General features: G+C 55.8%; 6 protein-coding genes across 6 annotated transcripts; 5 read left to right on the top strand and 1 right to left on the bottom strand.

Moving 5' to 3' along the window:
• Positions 1-1,068: 1,068 nt before the first annotated feature.
• GLRG_00955 (uncharacterized protein) lies at positions 1,069-1,296 on the top strand (the record flags this gene model as incomplete). Its single annotated transcript, XM_008091640.1, has 2 exons — positions 1,069-1,134; positions 1,174-1,296. 2 exons carry the CDS (start codon positions 1,069-1,071, stop codon positions 1,294-1,296), a joined length of 189 nt encoding a protein of 62 aa, XP_008089831.1.
• A 171-nt stretch (positions 1,297-1,467) lies between these two features.
• GLRG_00954 (multicopper oxidase) lies at positions 1,468-1,919 on the top strand (the record flags this gene model as incomplete). The annotated part of the gene is made up of 2 exons (XM_008091639.1): positions 1,468-1,490; positions 1,568-1,919. 2 exons carry the CDS (start codon positions 1,468-1,470, stop codon positions 1,917-1,919), a joined length of 375 nt encoding a protein of 124 aa, XP_008089830.1.
• A 1,288-nt stretch (positions 1,920-3,207) lies between these two features.
• GLRG_00953 (uncharacterized protein) lies at positions 3,208-4,338 on the top strand (the record flags this gene model as incomplete). Its single annotated transcript, XM_008091638.1, has 1 exon — positions 3,208-4,338. One exon carries the CDS (start codon positions 3,208-3,210, stop codon positions 4,336-4,338), a length of 1,131 nt encoding a protein of 376 aa, XP_008089829.1.
• A 414-nt stretch (positions 4,339-4,752) lies between these two features.
• Positions 4,753-6,127, bottom strand: GLRG_00952 (adaptor complexes medium subunit family protein; the record flags this gene model as incomplete). The annotated part of the gene is made up of 2 exons (XM_008091637.1): positions 4,753-5,726; positions 5,791-6,127. 2 exons carry the CDS (start codon positions 6,125-6,127, stop codon positions 4,753-4,755), a joined length of 1,311 nt encoding a protein of 436 aa, XP_008089828.1.
• Positions 6,128-8,208: 2,081 nt separating this feature from the next.
• Positions 8,209-10,105, top strand: GLRG_00951 (glycosyl hydrolase family 6; the record flags this gene model as incomplete). The annotated part of the gene is made up of 7 exons (XM_008091636.1): positions 8,209-8,300; positions 8,360-8,770; positions 8,838-9,085; positions 9,141-9,171; positions 9,227-9,455; positions 9,510-9,552; positions 9,726-10,105. The coding sequence occupies 7 exons, from the start codon at positions 8,209-8,211 to the stop codon at positions 10,103-10,105; spliced, it is 1,434 nt and encodes a 477-aa protein (XP_008089827.1).
• Positions 10,106-10,931: 826 nt separating this feature from the next.
• On the top strand, positions 10,932-14,268 carry GLRG_00950 (ubiquitin-conjugating enzyme; the record flags this gene model as incomplete). Its single annotated transcript, XM_008091635.1, has 4 exons — positions 10,932-11,746; positions 11,808-12,016; positions 12,130-13,590; positions 13,655-14,268. 4 exons carry the CDS (start codon positions 10,932-10,934, stop codon positions 14,266-14,268), a joined length of 3,099 nt encoding a protein of 1,032 aa, XP_008089826.1.
• Positions 14,269-15,757: the final 1,489 nt, after the last annotated feature.

Genomic DNA, 15,757 nt, shown 5'->3' with positions numbered 1-15,757 from the left:
AAAACAGTTCTAGAAGCAGATGCAGACTTTTGCCACAAGATTCTTCTCGCTTGTAGCGTAAAGGTAAGAAAAGGATATTCATCATTCCAGTCTTGATTCTTCCCGCTCGGCTGGCTGAAATATCATTCCGTTAGTATGAGTTGAGAGCTTGAGATACTGAACAACCTCAAATCAAAGACACAGCTGTCTCAGCCGCAATATTGCCCCCAATAAAACAGGGAAACGGAACCGGTAGGGATGTAAAATGGCTTGACTGTCTACCCGGGAAGCTTCATAACAAAATACTTAATTACGTTACTGCACATTTCATCTGCACTTGGGACAACAGTTACTGCGTGTTTTCGCCTGAGAGTAGCAAGAATCAACGCATGACTACTGTGAACAGGCGCAAGGGGCTGAATACTTTAAGCCTATCGAATCACGAAATCAGGTAATCCCAGAGGCTGGTTGACTGTTTAACCCCTGTGCAGCCGCACTTGCCGACCGTTGGCTTGCCACAACTGGCTGAATGACCCCGGATGGTTCAAGCCTCGTCCTACTGCCTTAGACTAAGACAGCCTGTAAGTGACCAATGGACTAGTCCTGTGCGGCCAAGTTGTCCCTCACCCCGGAGTTACGCATTTGAGGGTCTTATAGAGCCTGCTTTAACCATCTATCGCATTAACATTGCCAAATGTGAGAAACTTCCAATTTTGCTGCTTCTATTTAACAGCGTCCTCGACTTAAGCCTACAAGGTTTTGTTACAACTGATAGCTCGGTTTAGTATATTCCACTTCAAATTTATCGTATATTTCTGTGACATTGATTAGTTGTTTGCAAGAATATGAACTCGTTTGAGCTGCTCTATCTCCTTCTTGAGCGCCGCGACCTCGCTGGTAGCGTTCTTCTGTGACAAATTGTCCGAGGCTATTGCGTGAGGCAGACGTTTCGTCGATGAGGGGAGCCGATTCGCTGGCAATTGAGCCGGTGTCTTCGTCTTCGCTGTCTTCGTTCTTGATTTCCTCGGTGAGTTGGCGAGGAGTCCACTCGTTTGGGCAGGCGGGTACATACACCACGAGGAGAATTATATGAAAACGGGCATCCTGCGATATGACAATACCAGCACCGCCAAGCCCAGCACCACGGCGTGGGCGGTAAGCCTAGATTGTTCTGACACAGCCATCAATGATCAGATCGAGCCCGTCGTGCCTTGGACAGTTGGAGATCCGTCCAACGGCCAGATAGGAGAGCAGTTCAACATCGACATTCTCGAGCACATGCACTGGCCCTTACGCGACGTCGATCTTCTCGTTTGAGCGCCCAGACAGTAAAGAAGTGCGACCGTCCCAAACCTCGTACGGAAACCCGACTTTTCTGAACCTGGTTAACGTCGGCGACGGGTGGCCGGAAGGGTGGGTTGCCGTTCCGGAAAACTACACTGCTACGGACTGGGTAGGTGCCTCTACCAGAAGACAGATCGCCTTGATATGTTTGTTGACTGCGTGGACTGGTGCGTAGGTCTATTTGGTCCTCAACTCCAACAAAAAGGGGACTCATACGGTAAGCGATATACCAGTATGCTTCCAGGTCAAGCATCCTGGTACCTGACTCCGTCCAGATCCATCTCCACGGTCACGATTTCGCCATTGTTCACCAGGAGGACAACAAGGCATGGGTCCCCAACGATCCGAACATCTTTCGACCCAACAAAAAGAACCCGCCGCGCCGCGACGCTGTGCTCCTCCCAAGTAACGGCTTCGCTGCCATCGCCTTCAAAACTGACAATCCTGGCGTGTGGCTGATGCACTGCCACATCGCCAACCACGCGTCCGCGGGACTGTCGCTGCAGATTATGGAGCGACAAGCCGCAGCGAACGTCATCTGGCCGCCCGGGGACTCGTCAGCGTTGGACGCGGCGCACTCCCTCTGCGCCAGCTGAAACAGCTGGGCTTATGACTGCAAGAACTACTGGCCCGGCAACGTAGGCAACGAGAGCACTCCTAATTACCCGTCTTGTGTGGACGCGTTTAACCTTCAGAGCGATTCTGGTGTGTGGTTACCATGACAAAGCCACGATTCGTGGGTCTTGAGACCTACAATTGGGTATCCCAGGGTGGCACGTTTGGAGGAGACGTCGTAAGCGAAGGAAAGGCGTGCAGCTGCGGTCCACAGGCAAACAGCTTGAATTTGGCGATACTTTAGGACTTCAAGACTTGACGCTCACCATTCGCAATGTAGAAAACAGGATGCCGTCGGTGTCTAGTAAGGTGTTCTAAGAGACAGTACCCACGGCTAAGTAGCCGTACTCCTAGCCGACGGTTTGAACACGGCTCCGTACCAAGGCCGGGGCGGAGGAACGAATACAGCTAGCCGTTACGGAGTATAAATGCCGGTATAGAAACCGCTCCCTTCATAGGTGCCGTCAGCTTTCCCAAAACACTTGACTATGTAAGCCTGCATGGATTCCAACAGCACTTACCCCGTGACAGGCGTTTGCACTGTTGAGGGGATGGTTTAGCTCCGTCGACATCCTAGCTCGAGTCCTGATTCGCCAAGACCGCTGTTTGCTATTAGTTGTTTGTCGAAATCAGATTACATGGTAAACAACTGCCGTATCACAACCCAGTCCCCCCCTCCCAGACCAGCCCCCACGCAAAGGCTCTTTCAGCTGGTGTTCGCTAGATCTGCACGCACATCCATCACCTATTTTTTGGATTGCTGGCTTGCACCCTGACCAATCAGCGCTGGGGCTTCGGTTGGTGGGTGTGGTGACCGCAGACTAGGCCGTATGATGCTTATCCACGAGTACGGCTTATCCTGCGGGATGGTGGCGGCGCTGATTGCCATTCCTTCCATCCGTGGAGGCACAAACGGCGCGTAAATATCTCTTAGCTTGGACAAGTGCTGAGAATAGATTGACGGGCGGGTGAGCATACAATTATCCCAGAAGACAACGATTCGCGGCCCTAGATTCCTCACCAAGACACCATGAAACTGACTGCGACCGAGAGTCACGAGCAAGAATAAGCATGGATGAGATGTGTGAGCTGGCCGCGGATTCCCTCGAATGGGTCTCTGGCTGGTGGGATACGTTGCGAACCAAGCACCTGACGGGGTGTATATCAGAGGCGGTCCTGCAAAAGTGCCTCCATCAACTCCCACGAAACCTGCAATCGTACATCGAGAATCTCTCCCAGTCCGCCTTGGCCTGTCCGCAGCCGCCCACGATGCCGTCCAGCTCCTTCACCAGGTTCCCCGACCTCCCAGCCGAGATCCGTCTCAAGATCTGGAACGAGGCGGCGGCCGGAACGTCGATGCACATCTTTGACGTCTGCTTCCCGTCATGGCGTGACAGCGGCCGCAGCAAGCGCGCCTTCCCTGGCGCCGACAGAGCCATGACGAAGAGTAACCACGACAGATGGACCAAGTACAGCGAATGCGTGTTCCTCGACACCATGGAAGTCGGACCGGCGGAGCTGGCACGGCAGACGCGCGTTGCGCGACACGCATACGATCCATCCGTGTACAGACTCCGTTCAACGATGCGAATGACGTGCTCCGAAGCGTCGGCGGCAGTGCGGAGGAGGATGAGCGGCAAAAGTGTCAACACGGTGTACCTCCCGGGCCGAGATAGAAGGATCGAATACGACAACGACAATGATGTGCTGTTCTTACGATTCAGAGACGGCGGAGCAATCATGAACCTGACCGACGGGGTGCTCCTGGGCGAGTTCGAGGCGTCAAGAACAAACGATCTCACCGAGTTGCTAGAGGGCCCTTGGAGTGTCGAGATGGCTGAGACGCTGCGCGGTGCGGGGCGTGTCGCCCTCGACGTCGCTGAGGCGTGGGCCCCGCCGGCGATCGGAGCGGTGGTCTACGAGGAGGCGGCGTACTTGGCTTGTTGTCTGCAGCAAGGTCTCCAGGTGCTGTACCTGGTCGACCACTGCCACGGGCGTTGCACGCAATGCAAGCAGCACAACATCAGGGCCGACCAGCTTCAGACACGCGGGCCTCTGTACCGACAGCTGCAGAGTCGGGATACGGACGGCGCCGTGGCCCGGGCGCCGGAGGTCATACACGGCGTCGGCAAGGCGTATCGCGAGGTGTTCGACTTTGAAGGGCTCGGCTGGTCGTATGAGCACCCGAACTATGTGTTTGCGGCGGCAATGGACGAGATGATACGGAGCCAGCAGGCGGAGGCGGATAAGCAGGCTTTCGAGGGGGTAAAAGTGCTACTGGTCGAGGATGACGAGGTGGAAGGGGTAGACACAACCATGCTGATGGACTGCAGGTTGGATAGCGCCTCGAAAAGGTTCGCCGGGGAAGCCCCGAGCATGTGTCTGCGATGGTCATCCTGACGCGAGAGTAAGCAGAGCCACAAAGACAGGCACTCGGATGAGGAATAAGCCGAGGGACAGGCGGATGCTGCAGCAAATGCCGAGGGAAGATGGAGCTGACGTGTGACGACGAACCGCACCTCACGGCGAGCCAATGAGGCGATCTGGAGTGGTTGGAACACCTTGTATTACTATCGTCTCCGGCAAAGAGACTGGACAACAAGCGTGGCCGCCGTCAAATGTTGGCAAAACGTGCTGGAGCCCACCGGCTTTTTTGTAACTGGGAATACCTTTTGACGCCATACTATGCATATATACCACACACAAAGCTCGAAAACCCCACATGATGACCCCGCTAGAAACTGTGCAGAAGTTAGCAGATGCTCGTGAACGGACGCCAATGTCGGCCCTCCTTGCCGGTGAAGGATCGAAAGCTTACCGTATCTCATAGGAACCCGCCCTCGTCATGTACCGCACCCACTTGACGCTTGAGTAGTTGCTCTTCTCAAACACCTTGAGATACCTGACCAACAGGCCCGAACTCGTAAACATCAACAGACTGAAGTTGAGGCTCAGCGGCGGGCGCGACCAGGCACGCTGGTTCGTCATGCTCGTCAGGATGGCCTCTGCGCTCAGGACGAACTCGCTCTGGCCGGTGAAGCGGCCAATCTTCCAGACAATGTTGTTCTCGCTTGGCTCGTACTTGGCCTTGCCCTGGGTGCAGCGCTCGGTGATCTTGGCCGTGTTGAGCGGGGTGGGGATGCGGACGACGACGTTTGTGGCAAACAGCTTGGAGCCGAAGTTGGCCTTGATGCCGATGCTGTACTCGACCTTTGTGCGACCGACCTCGTTAACGATGGCGTGGACCTTGAAGGGCAGGTTGACGTTCTCGGTGGCGCGGTAGCGCATGAGCTCGAACTCGCCGTCGGGAGGGACGAAGGAGATGATGCGGTCGCTGTCGAACTTGCCGAGCTTGACGCACTGGTGGAACTGGCAGTCCTCGAGGCTGACACTGCCGGCGGCGGCCTTGGTCGCCTTGGTGCCCATCCTGTTCCCGCTCGGCAGGCTCAGGAGACCGTCATTGTCGAGGAGCAGGCGGTCGTTGAGGCCAAACTTGCACTCGGGGGTGCCGGATAGGTAGGCGCGCATAACGATCTGGCCGGTGACGTCGGCGCGCAGGACGGCGCCAGTCGCCGACATGAGGAGGTTGACGTCTTCGATCACGTCGACAAAGGCCTCATTCTTTCTGTACTTAACATCGGCCTTGCGCCACGAGAGCGCGCCCGTCGCCTGCATTGTGATCTTGGCCGAGTCCTCGGCGGCGCGTTCTGACTTGACGCCTTCGGTGGTGATGTACATCTTGAGGGTGTCGGTTTCGGTGTTTTGAGGGTAGCCAAAGTCAATGATCTCTGCGACGGAAGTGTCAGTGGGGATGAAGGGGCCGAGTTCCATATGGAGGAATTTTGGACGCACCATCGAGCAGCTCATAGACAAGCACGAAGTTGTTCTTGACAGCCTCCTCGTCGAACTTGCCAAAGTAGCCCCTGCCCAGAGCGATCAGGCGATAGAGGAACTCGAAGACCAGAGCGGCATTGGCATTGCTCTTTGTGATGGCCACCAGGTAGATGTTTTCATGCTTGACATGGCTAAAGGTGGTGCTGCCGAGGGTGAGGATGGGAGACCGGACCTGAGCGTTCGAGATCACTTGAATCCGGAAGACGTCGGCAAGCCTGGGTCTGCAGTCGTTGCGAAAGGCGCGGAAGATGAGGTTCTCGCCCTTTTGGTTGAAGATGAGGATTCCGGACAGCATATTGGCAACGACCGGGGGGGCGGCGAGTGCGCGATGGGAGCGACCACGGGGGATTGAAGGGTTGGTCGGCGACACGGAGAGGCGAGGTGGAGGTCGAGGGCGAGGTGGTGGTGGTGGTGGTGCTGCTGCTGCTGCTGCTGCTGCGGCTGCTGGTGTTTCGTGGATGATCGCGGGGCGGAACAGGCAGACGGACGGGCGGACGGACGGAGGGACAGACAGCGGGGACTGCGACGGAGTCTCGGTTAGCCGTCAGGGGGAGCTTTCGACTGATCGAGGTGACGGTTTCGGGCACCGTGGGAAATTCTGCCGTGCGAGAGGGTCCAGGCGGTGAGGTCCGACTCGCCTCGGTACGTACTGCAGCTTCAAGATTACGTGATCCGCCTGACCCTCACGTGACTCCAAGGTCATTCGGCGGACTGTTTTTTTTTTAGCGGGCTCCGGGGTGGGTAAGGTCCCTGCGGCGTGCTGGGTTACGTCATCACAGTTCAACGAGACTGTGCGAATAGATATTGGTACTTCCGCCTTTTATTTCTCATTCCACCTCCCTCTCTCTGATTGTCTTCTTGTCATTGTCAATATTGAGGTTGTCTATTCTTTCTCTCCTCTATTTCAAGTTGTGACCAACTCCGATGGGAACATACCTAGTCTACCGCATTGATACCTGTGTTCCCTTGCTTCTCCATCATCACCTATTAACATGTGTCACTACAGACCAAGCTGAACCGTTTTGCTTCATTTATTCCTTAACTAATGCCATGACGTCTGAAACATAAAGTCGTTGATTCCCAGCGGCAGAGAAACATGCCGGAAACTTCAAAGAAACTTCAACATGGATCGTTCCTATAACCCTGCAAACGCAATATGTTAGTTAGCCAATGCTTGATAGACCGGTAATCGAGCTCAATTGCATCCCGCTTACAACTCTCATGAGCCTTATTGACGCTCGTTGACGTCCAACAGGTCCGAATAACTCGGCATCACTCCCTCAGGCTGTTGTTCTGTTGTCAGCCTGTCACCACCCATCGGGAATCAGCCACGATATGTCAATTCTCTGGTTACCCCAAATCAAGTTCCCCAAATCGTCTGCCGCCAGTTCCTGACGTGCGGCTCCTACACCAACTTGCCGTCTCCGTCATCCCCCTCTCTTTTCTCCCCGCTGGGTGGTACCTGAAGCCATGCCACTTTCGCTCCGTCATTCGATCCCTTCGGCAGGCCATCCCATACGTCAGCTTTCACCATCCTCCGTAGACCGATTCGCGACGCCCTCTCCCATCGAGGAAGCTTCCGTCTCTAGATTGAGTGTGCTCAAGGACAATTGCCCTCAAGCTTCCACGTCCCGGGTGGCGAAGCCGCTCTTCCATCTCACTTTGCGCAGGTATAGTTTGTTCGGAACGATCCAGAGTCCTTTCCGACGCCTCGTCCCACCCTCCCCAACCGTCCCCACATCCACCGCGCCCCCATGACCAACGCGCTCTTCCGTTCATGGCCAATATGGAGCGTCACCTCCGAGATGACTTAGACTCCGTTGCATCCAACTCGTCTTCCCGTCGCACATTGGTTGGCAAATCTTCCCTTCTCATACCTTCAACTGTACCCAAAGCCGGCCGTTCCTGGTCGCCGACATTTGCCATCCATGTCCAGCCTTCGTTCCTGGCTAAACATGCCATCCCCCAACTCGGTTGTTCCCACGATGTCCCTCCTGCACCCGTTGGAGCTTCGGATGTCTATCCCATAGCCCAAATTCGCCCCTCATGGCTTGCAGCAACTTGCTCGCCTTCGCCCGATTTCTCTACGCTTGTCTCGAAGTGGTAATCAAGGGCTCAGGATGCCGAAGCTATGCTCCAAGGATGATGGGGCAAACTCCCTCACCCGCCATAAGCCATGAACCCGACCATCCCGCCGATCCGAAAGGATCAGTTTATGAACTAGACGGATAGAATGTCTGTTACCGAGACACGACGATGATAAAAGGGCCAGGTCCCAGGCCGGAATACAGCCATCTAGTCCATACCTGCAACCTACAGACCTCATCTCCCCCTTAGTCTCAACTCATCGCCGAGAGGTTCAGAATCGAAGCAATAATGGCTGCACGCACGCTTCTTGCCGCTGCCCTTCTGGGTACTGCCGTCTTCGCCGTCCCCATCGAGGAGAGACAAGCTTGCGCGTCTCAATGGTAAGTCAACCCAACCATGGTGTTCGCCTCCAAGAGTACCACCGTCTTACAAGACACAGGGGCCAGTGTGGTGGTCAAGGCTGGACCGGCCCTTCCTGCTGCGCCGCCGGCAGCGTCTGCACCGTCAGCAACCCGTTCTACAGCCAGTGCCTCCCCGGTAGCGCCGCCCCTTCATCCAGCTCGACAGTCGCCTCTTCGACTTCGACCGTCCGCACGAGCTCTACCCCGGTCGTCAGCCCCTCTCGCACCTCGACCGTCACCGGTTCCGTCTCCACCACCAGCGCCGGCACCGGCACCACTCCTCCTCCTACCGGCGGTGCTACCTACACCGGCAACCCGTTCGTAGGCGTTAACCTCTGGGCCAACTCATACTACGCCTCCGAGATATCGACTCTGGCCATTCCGTCCTTGAGTCCGGCTCTGGCCACCGCAGCCGCCAAGGTCGCCAAGGTCCCTACCTTCATGTGGATGTAAGTCGACCAACTCGCGGGGGCAGGGGGAAACCTCTTTTTTTTCTGACACTCTGTTACTCCTCAGGGATACCCGCTCCAAGATTCCCCTAGTGGACGCCACTCTGGCCGACATCCGGAAGGCTAACCAGGCCGGTGCCAACTACGCCGGTGAATTCGTCGTCTACAACCTTCCCGACCGTGACTGTGCTGCCGCCGCCTCCAACGGTGAGCTGTCCATTGCCGATGGTGGTGTTGCCAAGTACAAGCAGTACATCGACGACATCCGCGCCATGGTCGTCAAGTACTCTGACATCCGCATCATCCTCACCATTGGTAAGTCTTCATACAACCCACCAGACAGGATGAGACAGCTTCTAACTCCCATCAGAGCCCGACTCTCTCGCCAACCTCGTTACCAAGTAAATGAAATTCCGACTTGTAGTGCCTCGGCCAGATATGCTGACAAGCCCATAGCTTGAACGTGCCCAAATGCGCCGGTGCCCAGGCTGCCTATCTCGAGGGCACCAACTACGCCGTCACCCAGCTCAACCTTCCCAACGTGGCCATGTACCTCGACGGAGGCCATGCAGGTTGGCTCGGCTGGCCTGCTAACCTGCCCCCTGCTGCTGCGATGTACGCCAAGGTCTACAAGGATGCCGGCAAGCCCAAGGCTCTGCGTGGTCTCGTCACCAACGTGTCCAACGTGAGTCGTTTCCGCCCACCGCAAGGCTCGCTCTAGCATACTGACAACGGACAGTACAATGGCTACAGCATCAGCACTGCACCTTCTTACACTCAAGGTAATGATTCTCTCTTGCATTGCTTTCCGGTTCGATGTAGACTATGGTATCTGTGGCCGGGGCAGCTCATCCATGTTGCCCATCTATGCGGTCCACTTGCCAGGATGTTCGATATCCCTTCCTTGACCTACATAGACACAGAGATACCGTGCATAATATCTGACTACTCACAGGCAACGCCAACTACGACGAGAAGCACTACATCGAGGCCCTCGCCCCCCTTCTTTCAGCCGAGGGCTGGGACGCCAAGTTCATCGTCGACCAGGGCCGCTCCGGCAAGCAGCCCACCGGCCAGCTGGCGTGGGGTGACTGGTGCAACGCCATCGGCACCGGCTTCGGCGTCCGCCCGACCGCCAACACTGGCTCGACCCTCGTCGATGCCTTCGTCTGGGTCAAGCCTGGCGGTGAGAGTGACGGCACCTCGGACACCACCGCCGCGCGCTACGACCTCAACTGCGGCAAGGCCGACGCCCTCAAGCCCGCCCCCGAGGCCGGCACGTGGTTCCAGGCCTACTTTGAGCAGCTGCTCATCAACGCCAACCCGGCTTTCTAAGCGCGTCCCGAAGCGGCTGCATGAGATCTCTCTGCAGATATAGATAGCCCAACGCCTAGACTGGATATCTCAGTTTACTTTCTTGTACATAGCTTACGTAAATATCAGAGACGAACGTGTATATATAGCGTGGGATGATACATCAAATTCCCCCCCAAATGTGATTGTATGACTCTGTATGGCCCCGGCGTATAAGCTGTCTTGTATCCTTGGCTTCGTCTGTTCATATCATCACGTCGTCCATAAGCCTCGGCTCCGCAATTAAGATACCATGAAAACGACAAACTCAAAGTGCCAGCGTCAGACCTGGCTGGTCAGACACCTTCTTGGCTGAAAATGCAACGTAAATTTCGTCATTTAGAAAATTCCCTCTGTTTCTTCTGCCTGCCGCCCTCCTATCCATTCTACCCTCCATTCCAATGCGGCCTCCAAACCTCACTCTTTCCCGACCACATCCTTGATAGTTCTCGGAGCTGTGGACAGGCTCGGCATGCATATGATCTATCGCATCTTGAGCTCTTTCTTGACTTGCGTATTTTGGCTCCTCAGAGCGCTCTGGAAAGCCCGAGTCATTCTTGCTTCCGAATCGTATGTGGTCGAGGACTTGGGTCTTGGACACGAAATAAAGGTAAGCAACAGCATCCATCGTAGGGCTTTGGGTGTCCGGCTGGTTTCCATACACACTAGTCTGGCATCTCTTTCACGATAGCTCACTGACGTTTCGAGCTATCTAAAGGTTAAGAAAAAGGGCCTCAAGCATAACACTCAAGCTACTATTACCTCGGCGAGCAGCCACGAGGTCGAGACGGGACGCCCACCAAAGGAGATGTCTTATTACAAAGCCAAGCTGGCCGACTACGTAACGAAAGGGAAACTCAATGAGGATGCTCACGAGATCAGTTCACCCCCTTCTGGCATTTCTCCCAGTCAGCCAACGGCGAAGCGAAACCTTGAGCAAGAGCTCCAGGAAAGGAAGAAGAAGTCGGTGCCGAGTCTTCCGCAGCCGGCCATGGAGTGTCCTTCTACTTCGTTAGACAAGAACTACCAGAGTAGCAAGACTACCGAGGCTCTGACTCCGTCCGCTTGGTTCCAGAGCAAGCAGAGCAATGGGGAAATCGAGATGAAAGACGCGCCTGTATGCGATCATTCTCATTCTCTACCCTCCTCGTCACCCAATGCCTGGTCCTCAAAGCTCATTTCTGACGCTCCTGGTCCCTCTCAGTCGTATTCTCCAGCCCAGGCCCTCGCCGAATTTCACCTCCACTGGCAAGGTTCCCACGGCTCTGCATCTCTGTCTAGCCCGCAGTCGCCGCTAGGGAAGCCAGTTGAGTGCGCCAAGTCGGGGACACCGGCTGCCCATACTTCGGCTTCCGCTTTTCACCTGTCATACGACGACTTCCCGGCCATTAGTAACACACTTCCCGCCAACTCTATGCCGACGTGGGGTAAAAAGAATACACAATCTACCGCCTACGTAAAAGGGATTAAAGATGCCATGATTTCCACGGCCTCCCCAGGGTATCTGGAAATCTCTTATGCACATATTACCAAGAATCCTGTTATGGGTACTGTTGGGGAAGCCTTGACCCCGAACCAGAAGGGCCCCATTCCCCAACAACCCGATCCAAGTCGGGCGATTTCGTATGTTCATACACTCTCTTTCCATGTCTTATTGTAAGCCCTTCGTAACACGTCTTAAAAGGACCAGCGATGCCGCGATTCCACGACAAGCGGCGTCCACGGAGCCGGACCACTCGTTGCTGGAGCCGTTGTGCGAAGATGAGCAGAAGCTGCGAGTGTTTATTCAGCAGATGGTCCAGCACCGGTGTCCGGGCTGTGACAATACCGGAGCGCCCTTCAATACGGGTGCCGTCTTCGAGTATACCCATAGAATCTTGATTTCCAAGCAGCGTACGTCGAACTTCATCTACTCTCACGCGTCTATACAGGCCCTTATACAACTCGAGCACACACCATAGGGGCGTCCCCTGGACCACTTGAACACTAACATTCCGTACTTTCAGCTCACCCTATTTTCAAATGCCAACATCAGAGATGCCGTGTCTACTTCTGCCCAGCCTGCATGAAGAAAGGTAAGAGAGCCACAGCCCTGGTGCAGCGATCAGCCGGCAGCCCAGGCCACTCTACGTGGTGCTGCTCTTCCGCTCGGCTTTTCTTCATATTTCTCCTTCTCTGTGGTCCACACGGTCACCCGAACGACAACCTAGCTTCCCTCCTCCAAGACTGTCAGGTTAACGCCAAGATTGAAAACCCGGGAGCCTCGAAGGGCCCTTCGACCCAAGCGAGAGCGACGGGATGTCCGCAGCATGCGTCGGGGTCGGCTCTCGGCACAGGCTACGGGGGTCCGGGAGACTACGCCAACACCTTCAGTGGGTTCACCCGGTCTGCTGACAAGAAGGACTTCGAAGTACTTCCCGGGCTTTTTGCGAAGCTTCAGGAGGTTTGGCCTTGCCTCGCGACCTCGAGCGAGTTTGACCAGGAACCCCCCGAGCTATTGCTGGCCATGGCCCGCCGCAGCCCCCTCATGATCAAAGTGGCAGAGCTCCTGCGTAACGACTGTGTGGAAGATGTCGTGTACCGCGCCACAATGTACCAGCCCATGTTTGACTTCATCCGGGTCGTTGTCGCGCATCCCTTCTCAGCCCCCCTGGTACATTATCCCCGTGTCGAATATCCGCTGCGCCGGACTCTCTTACCGGTGTGCTTCGGCCCGGATCAATTCACTTCGCCCGCTTCCCGGCAGGCTCGCTCCGCAAGCCCCGAGGGTAAGGGCAAGGGTAAGGCGCTATACGACTCGCCGCAGGATACACTGCAGTCGCTGGTCAGCTTGCTCTCGTCGCTGACGGACCAGTCTCGTGCTATAATGCATTATATGAATCCCAAGAACGAGGACGCTGCCAAGATCATGGCAATGTGCCAGCGTATCTGTGATTTCTCCAACGATATCGCTAGACCGCCGAATGTCGATACTGCAGAATGTACAAAGGCTCCGGGCTCGGCCCATCCTACCACCCCAGCGCGCGCTTCTAACGTATTTACCAGCGCCGCTTTGCGTGTAGAAGAAGCCGAGGAGAAGAAAATGGCAGACATACACACTTGGCTGAGCGTAAACAAAGTCGCCGAGATTGAATCGGACGACTGGCTTGGGGGGTATAGCTTTTCTCGGAAGCTGGCCCAAACCGCGGGAGCCGCTGTAAAGAGCGGTCGCGTCAAGAGACTTGTGTACGATCTTTCGACACTCAGGACTTCTCTGCCAGAAGGCATCTTCGTTCGACACCACAGCTCGCGCCTGGATGCCATGAAAGTCCTCATCGTCGGTCCCGAGGGCACGCCGTACGAGAACGGACTCTTCGAGTTCGACCTCTTTTGTCCTCTCGAATATCCGGACGTGCCGCCGGCGATGCTATTCAAAACGACGCGGAGCGGGCGCAGGGTCAACCCGAACCTCTACATTGACGGGAAGAGTGAGTCAAACTCATGCAGCCCAACCCTCTACGATGCAGTCCCACAGCTAACATCTGCCGACAGTATGTCTCTCTCTGCTCGGCACCTGGGACGGCGAACCCTGGTGCCCCAAGACGTCCACCCTCCTGCAGCTCCTTGTCTCCATCCAGGCAATGATCTTCTGCGCCGAGCCCCTCTGGAACGAGCCCGGCATCGACTCTCGCCTGGAGACCTGGGTTTCCGACCTGTACAACTGGGAGATGCGCGCCGACACGCTCATCTTTGCCATGAGCGACTGGCTCCGCGCCCGCAACACGAATGCCGCCAGCGGCGGCGCCGTTAACAACCCCTGGGACGAGGTCGTCGGCAAACACTTTGAACTGCGGTGGCGTCGGATCTTGGAGACCGCGATCCGTTGGGAGAAGGAGAACGACACGAAGGTCAGCTTTGAAAGATCCGGGTTGGGATTCATCATGATGGAGAAGCGCGCGGCCGAGAGGTTTCGTGTCGGGATCCTAAGGCTGAAAGGGTGTTTTGCCGAGTGGGCGCGGACCGAAGAGGACATGTCTCTTGTGCAGATTGATCACGCGAAAGAGGGCGAGGCTATTCCGGAGAGCGTGTCCGATGCAGACCAGTGGGAGAGCTTCGACGATTCCGACAGCGTTGCCTCGATATCCTATCTAGATACAGCAGAGTAGAGGGAGCTTTTCTTCGGCATGTAAACTTGGCTGGAGGGGATTCACTTTCAGATACGGTATTAGTTTTAGAAACCTATGATAATGTATCTGCATGTTGAAAACTAACAGAATACATATTACATCATCTCCTTCGCTTTCACTGATATTGCTTCCCATCAGGCTGGCAGCGGCATCGCCCAGCGCAACAGATTACGTGTTCGCCGCCTCTTTCCCACGTCCCCCGCCATGGTGTTCACACATACATCCGCTTCGAGGCTTCCCTCGCCACTACCGCCAACGCTGCACACCAGGCCTACGCTTCGACTGCCTCGTCGACAGCGGGGGCGTCCCCGTTTTGTGCAACGGTGAACGTGCTACCGAGGCAAGCATTCGGGGCCAAACGCGGCGTCGAAACATGGTTTTTCTTGGAGGGGGCATACACGAGGCGACACGGGTATGCTGGCCTATCCCTATTGTCTACCTGCCGAGCTGATCATGACGAATCGGGCTTCCAGCGGCGACGATGGCGCAATTCCATGCCAGGACGCTCACCGCTCACCATTCAACAAGGGGGCTGCGGTGAGAGGAAAAATGGGCGTTTGAGAGTTGCGGCAGACCAAGCCCATTGCATTGGCGGTAGTCAGTCGTCACCCAAGGTTACGCCAAACGCCAACTAGTGTGCCTCATGGCGTCCACGGTCTTCTCTCACCCATGCAGGCCAATTGCAAATGACGAAGCCGTTATTGTAACGTCCCGCTGGTCAATATTGTGACATGGCATATTAGCAGTCACATACGTCCAAGGGGGGCAACTCGTACGACGCTAGGTTAAGCTTTTGGGCCAAGGTGGACGACACCCAATCTTCAATTGCAGCTTGCCAGCCGGCAGATAAGAAGGGGCAATGTCGCAAAACCTCCCTGAGAGATCTGCGGACCCCTCGCAACCGTATAGCAGTGGGTGTCATAGCGCAACCGGAGACCCTCCCATGCATGAGCTCACGGCTGGCTACTTCGTACCAATGGTGCCGCCGGGGAGGAAGGGCAGACTGTACCTAGATTGATAAAGTTTCCCTGCCAACTGTTGTAGCTGTGTAGGAACGGAGGGCGGTAGAGGTTCGTATGCTTGCTGACTCGAGGGAATCGCAAGGGCTGGGCCCCGTTGGTAGCTCATCCGTCACGACTCGCCGTCGTGCCAGTACGGACGCCTCGACAATGATCATCGTGTAGATAATACGGACACCAGGGCGACGGCTGTGGCAGTGATCAGTTCTCCAAGGTAGGGGGATTTGCAGGCGCATGTAGGTGGAATTGTTTCGAAGACGCGGTCTGGGCCGCGGAGGCCACGTTTTTCATTATCAAGGGTCTGCCGTTCGGCGGGTACCGTGGATGTGGAAGGGAAGGGAGTGGTAAAGGAGCTGGTTGCTAGGCACTGGATGTGACATCTGATCGGCTTCGACGGAGCTGCCAGTGGCAGATAACGGATAATCACGAATCATGCCCGTCCAAAGGCT

The sequence above is a fragment of the Colletotrichum graminicola genome (genome assembly GCF_000149035.1).
Source record: "Colletotrichum graminicola M1.001 genomic scaffold supercont1.3, whole genome shotgun sequence".
Lineage (NCBI taxonomy): Eukaryota > Fungi > Ascomycota > Sordariomycetes > Glomerellales > Glomerellaceae > Colletotrichum > Colletotrichum graminicola.
The sequence above is the reverse complement of the archived record's forward strand: the minus strand, read 5'-3'. Positions and strand labels throughout refer to the sequence as shown.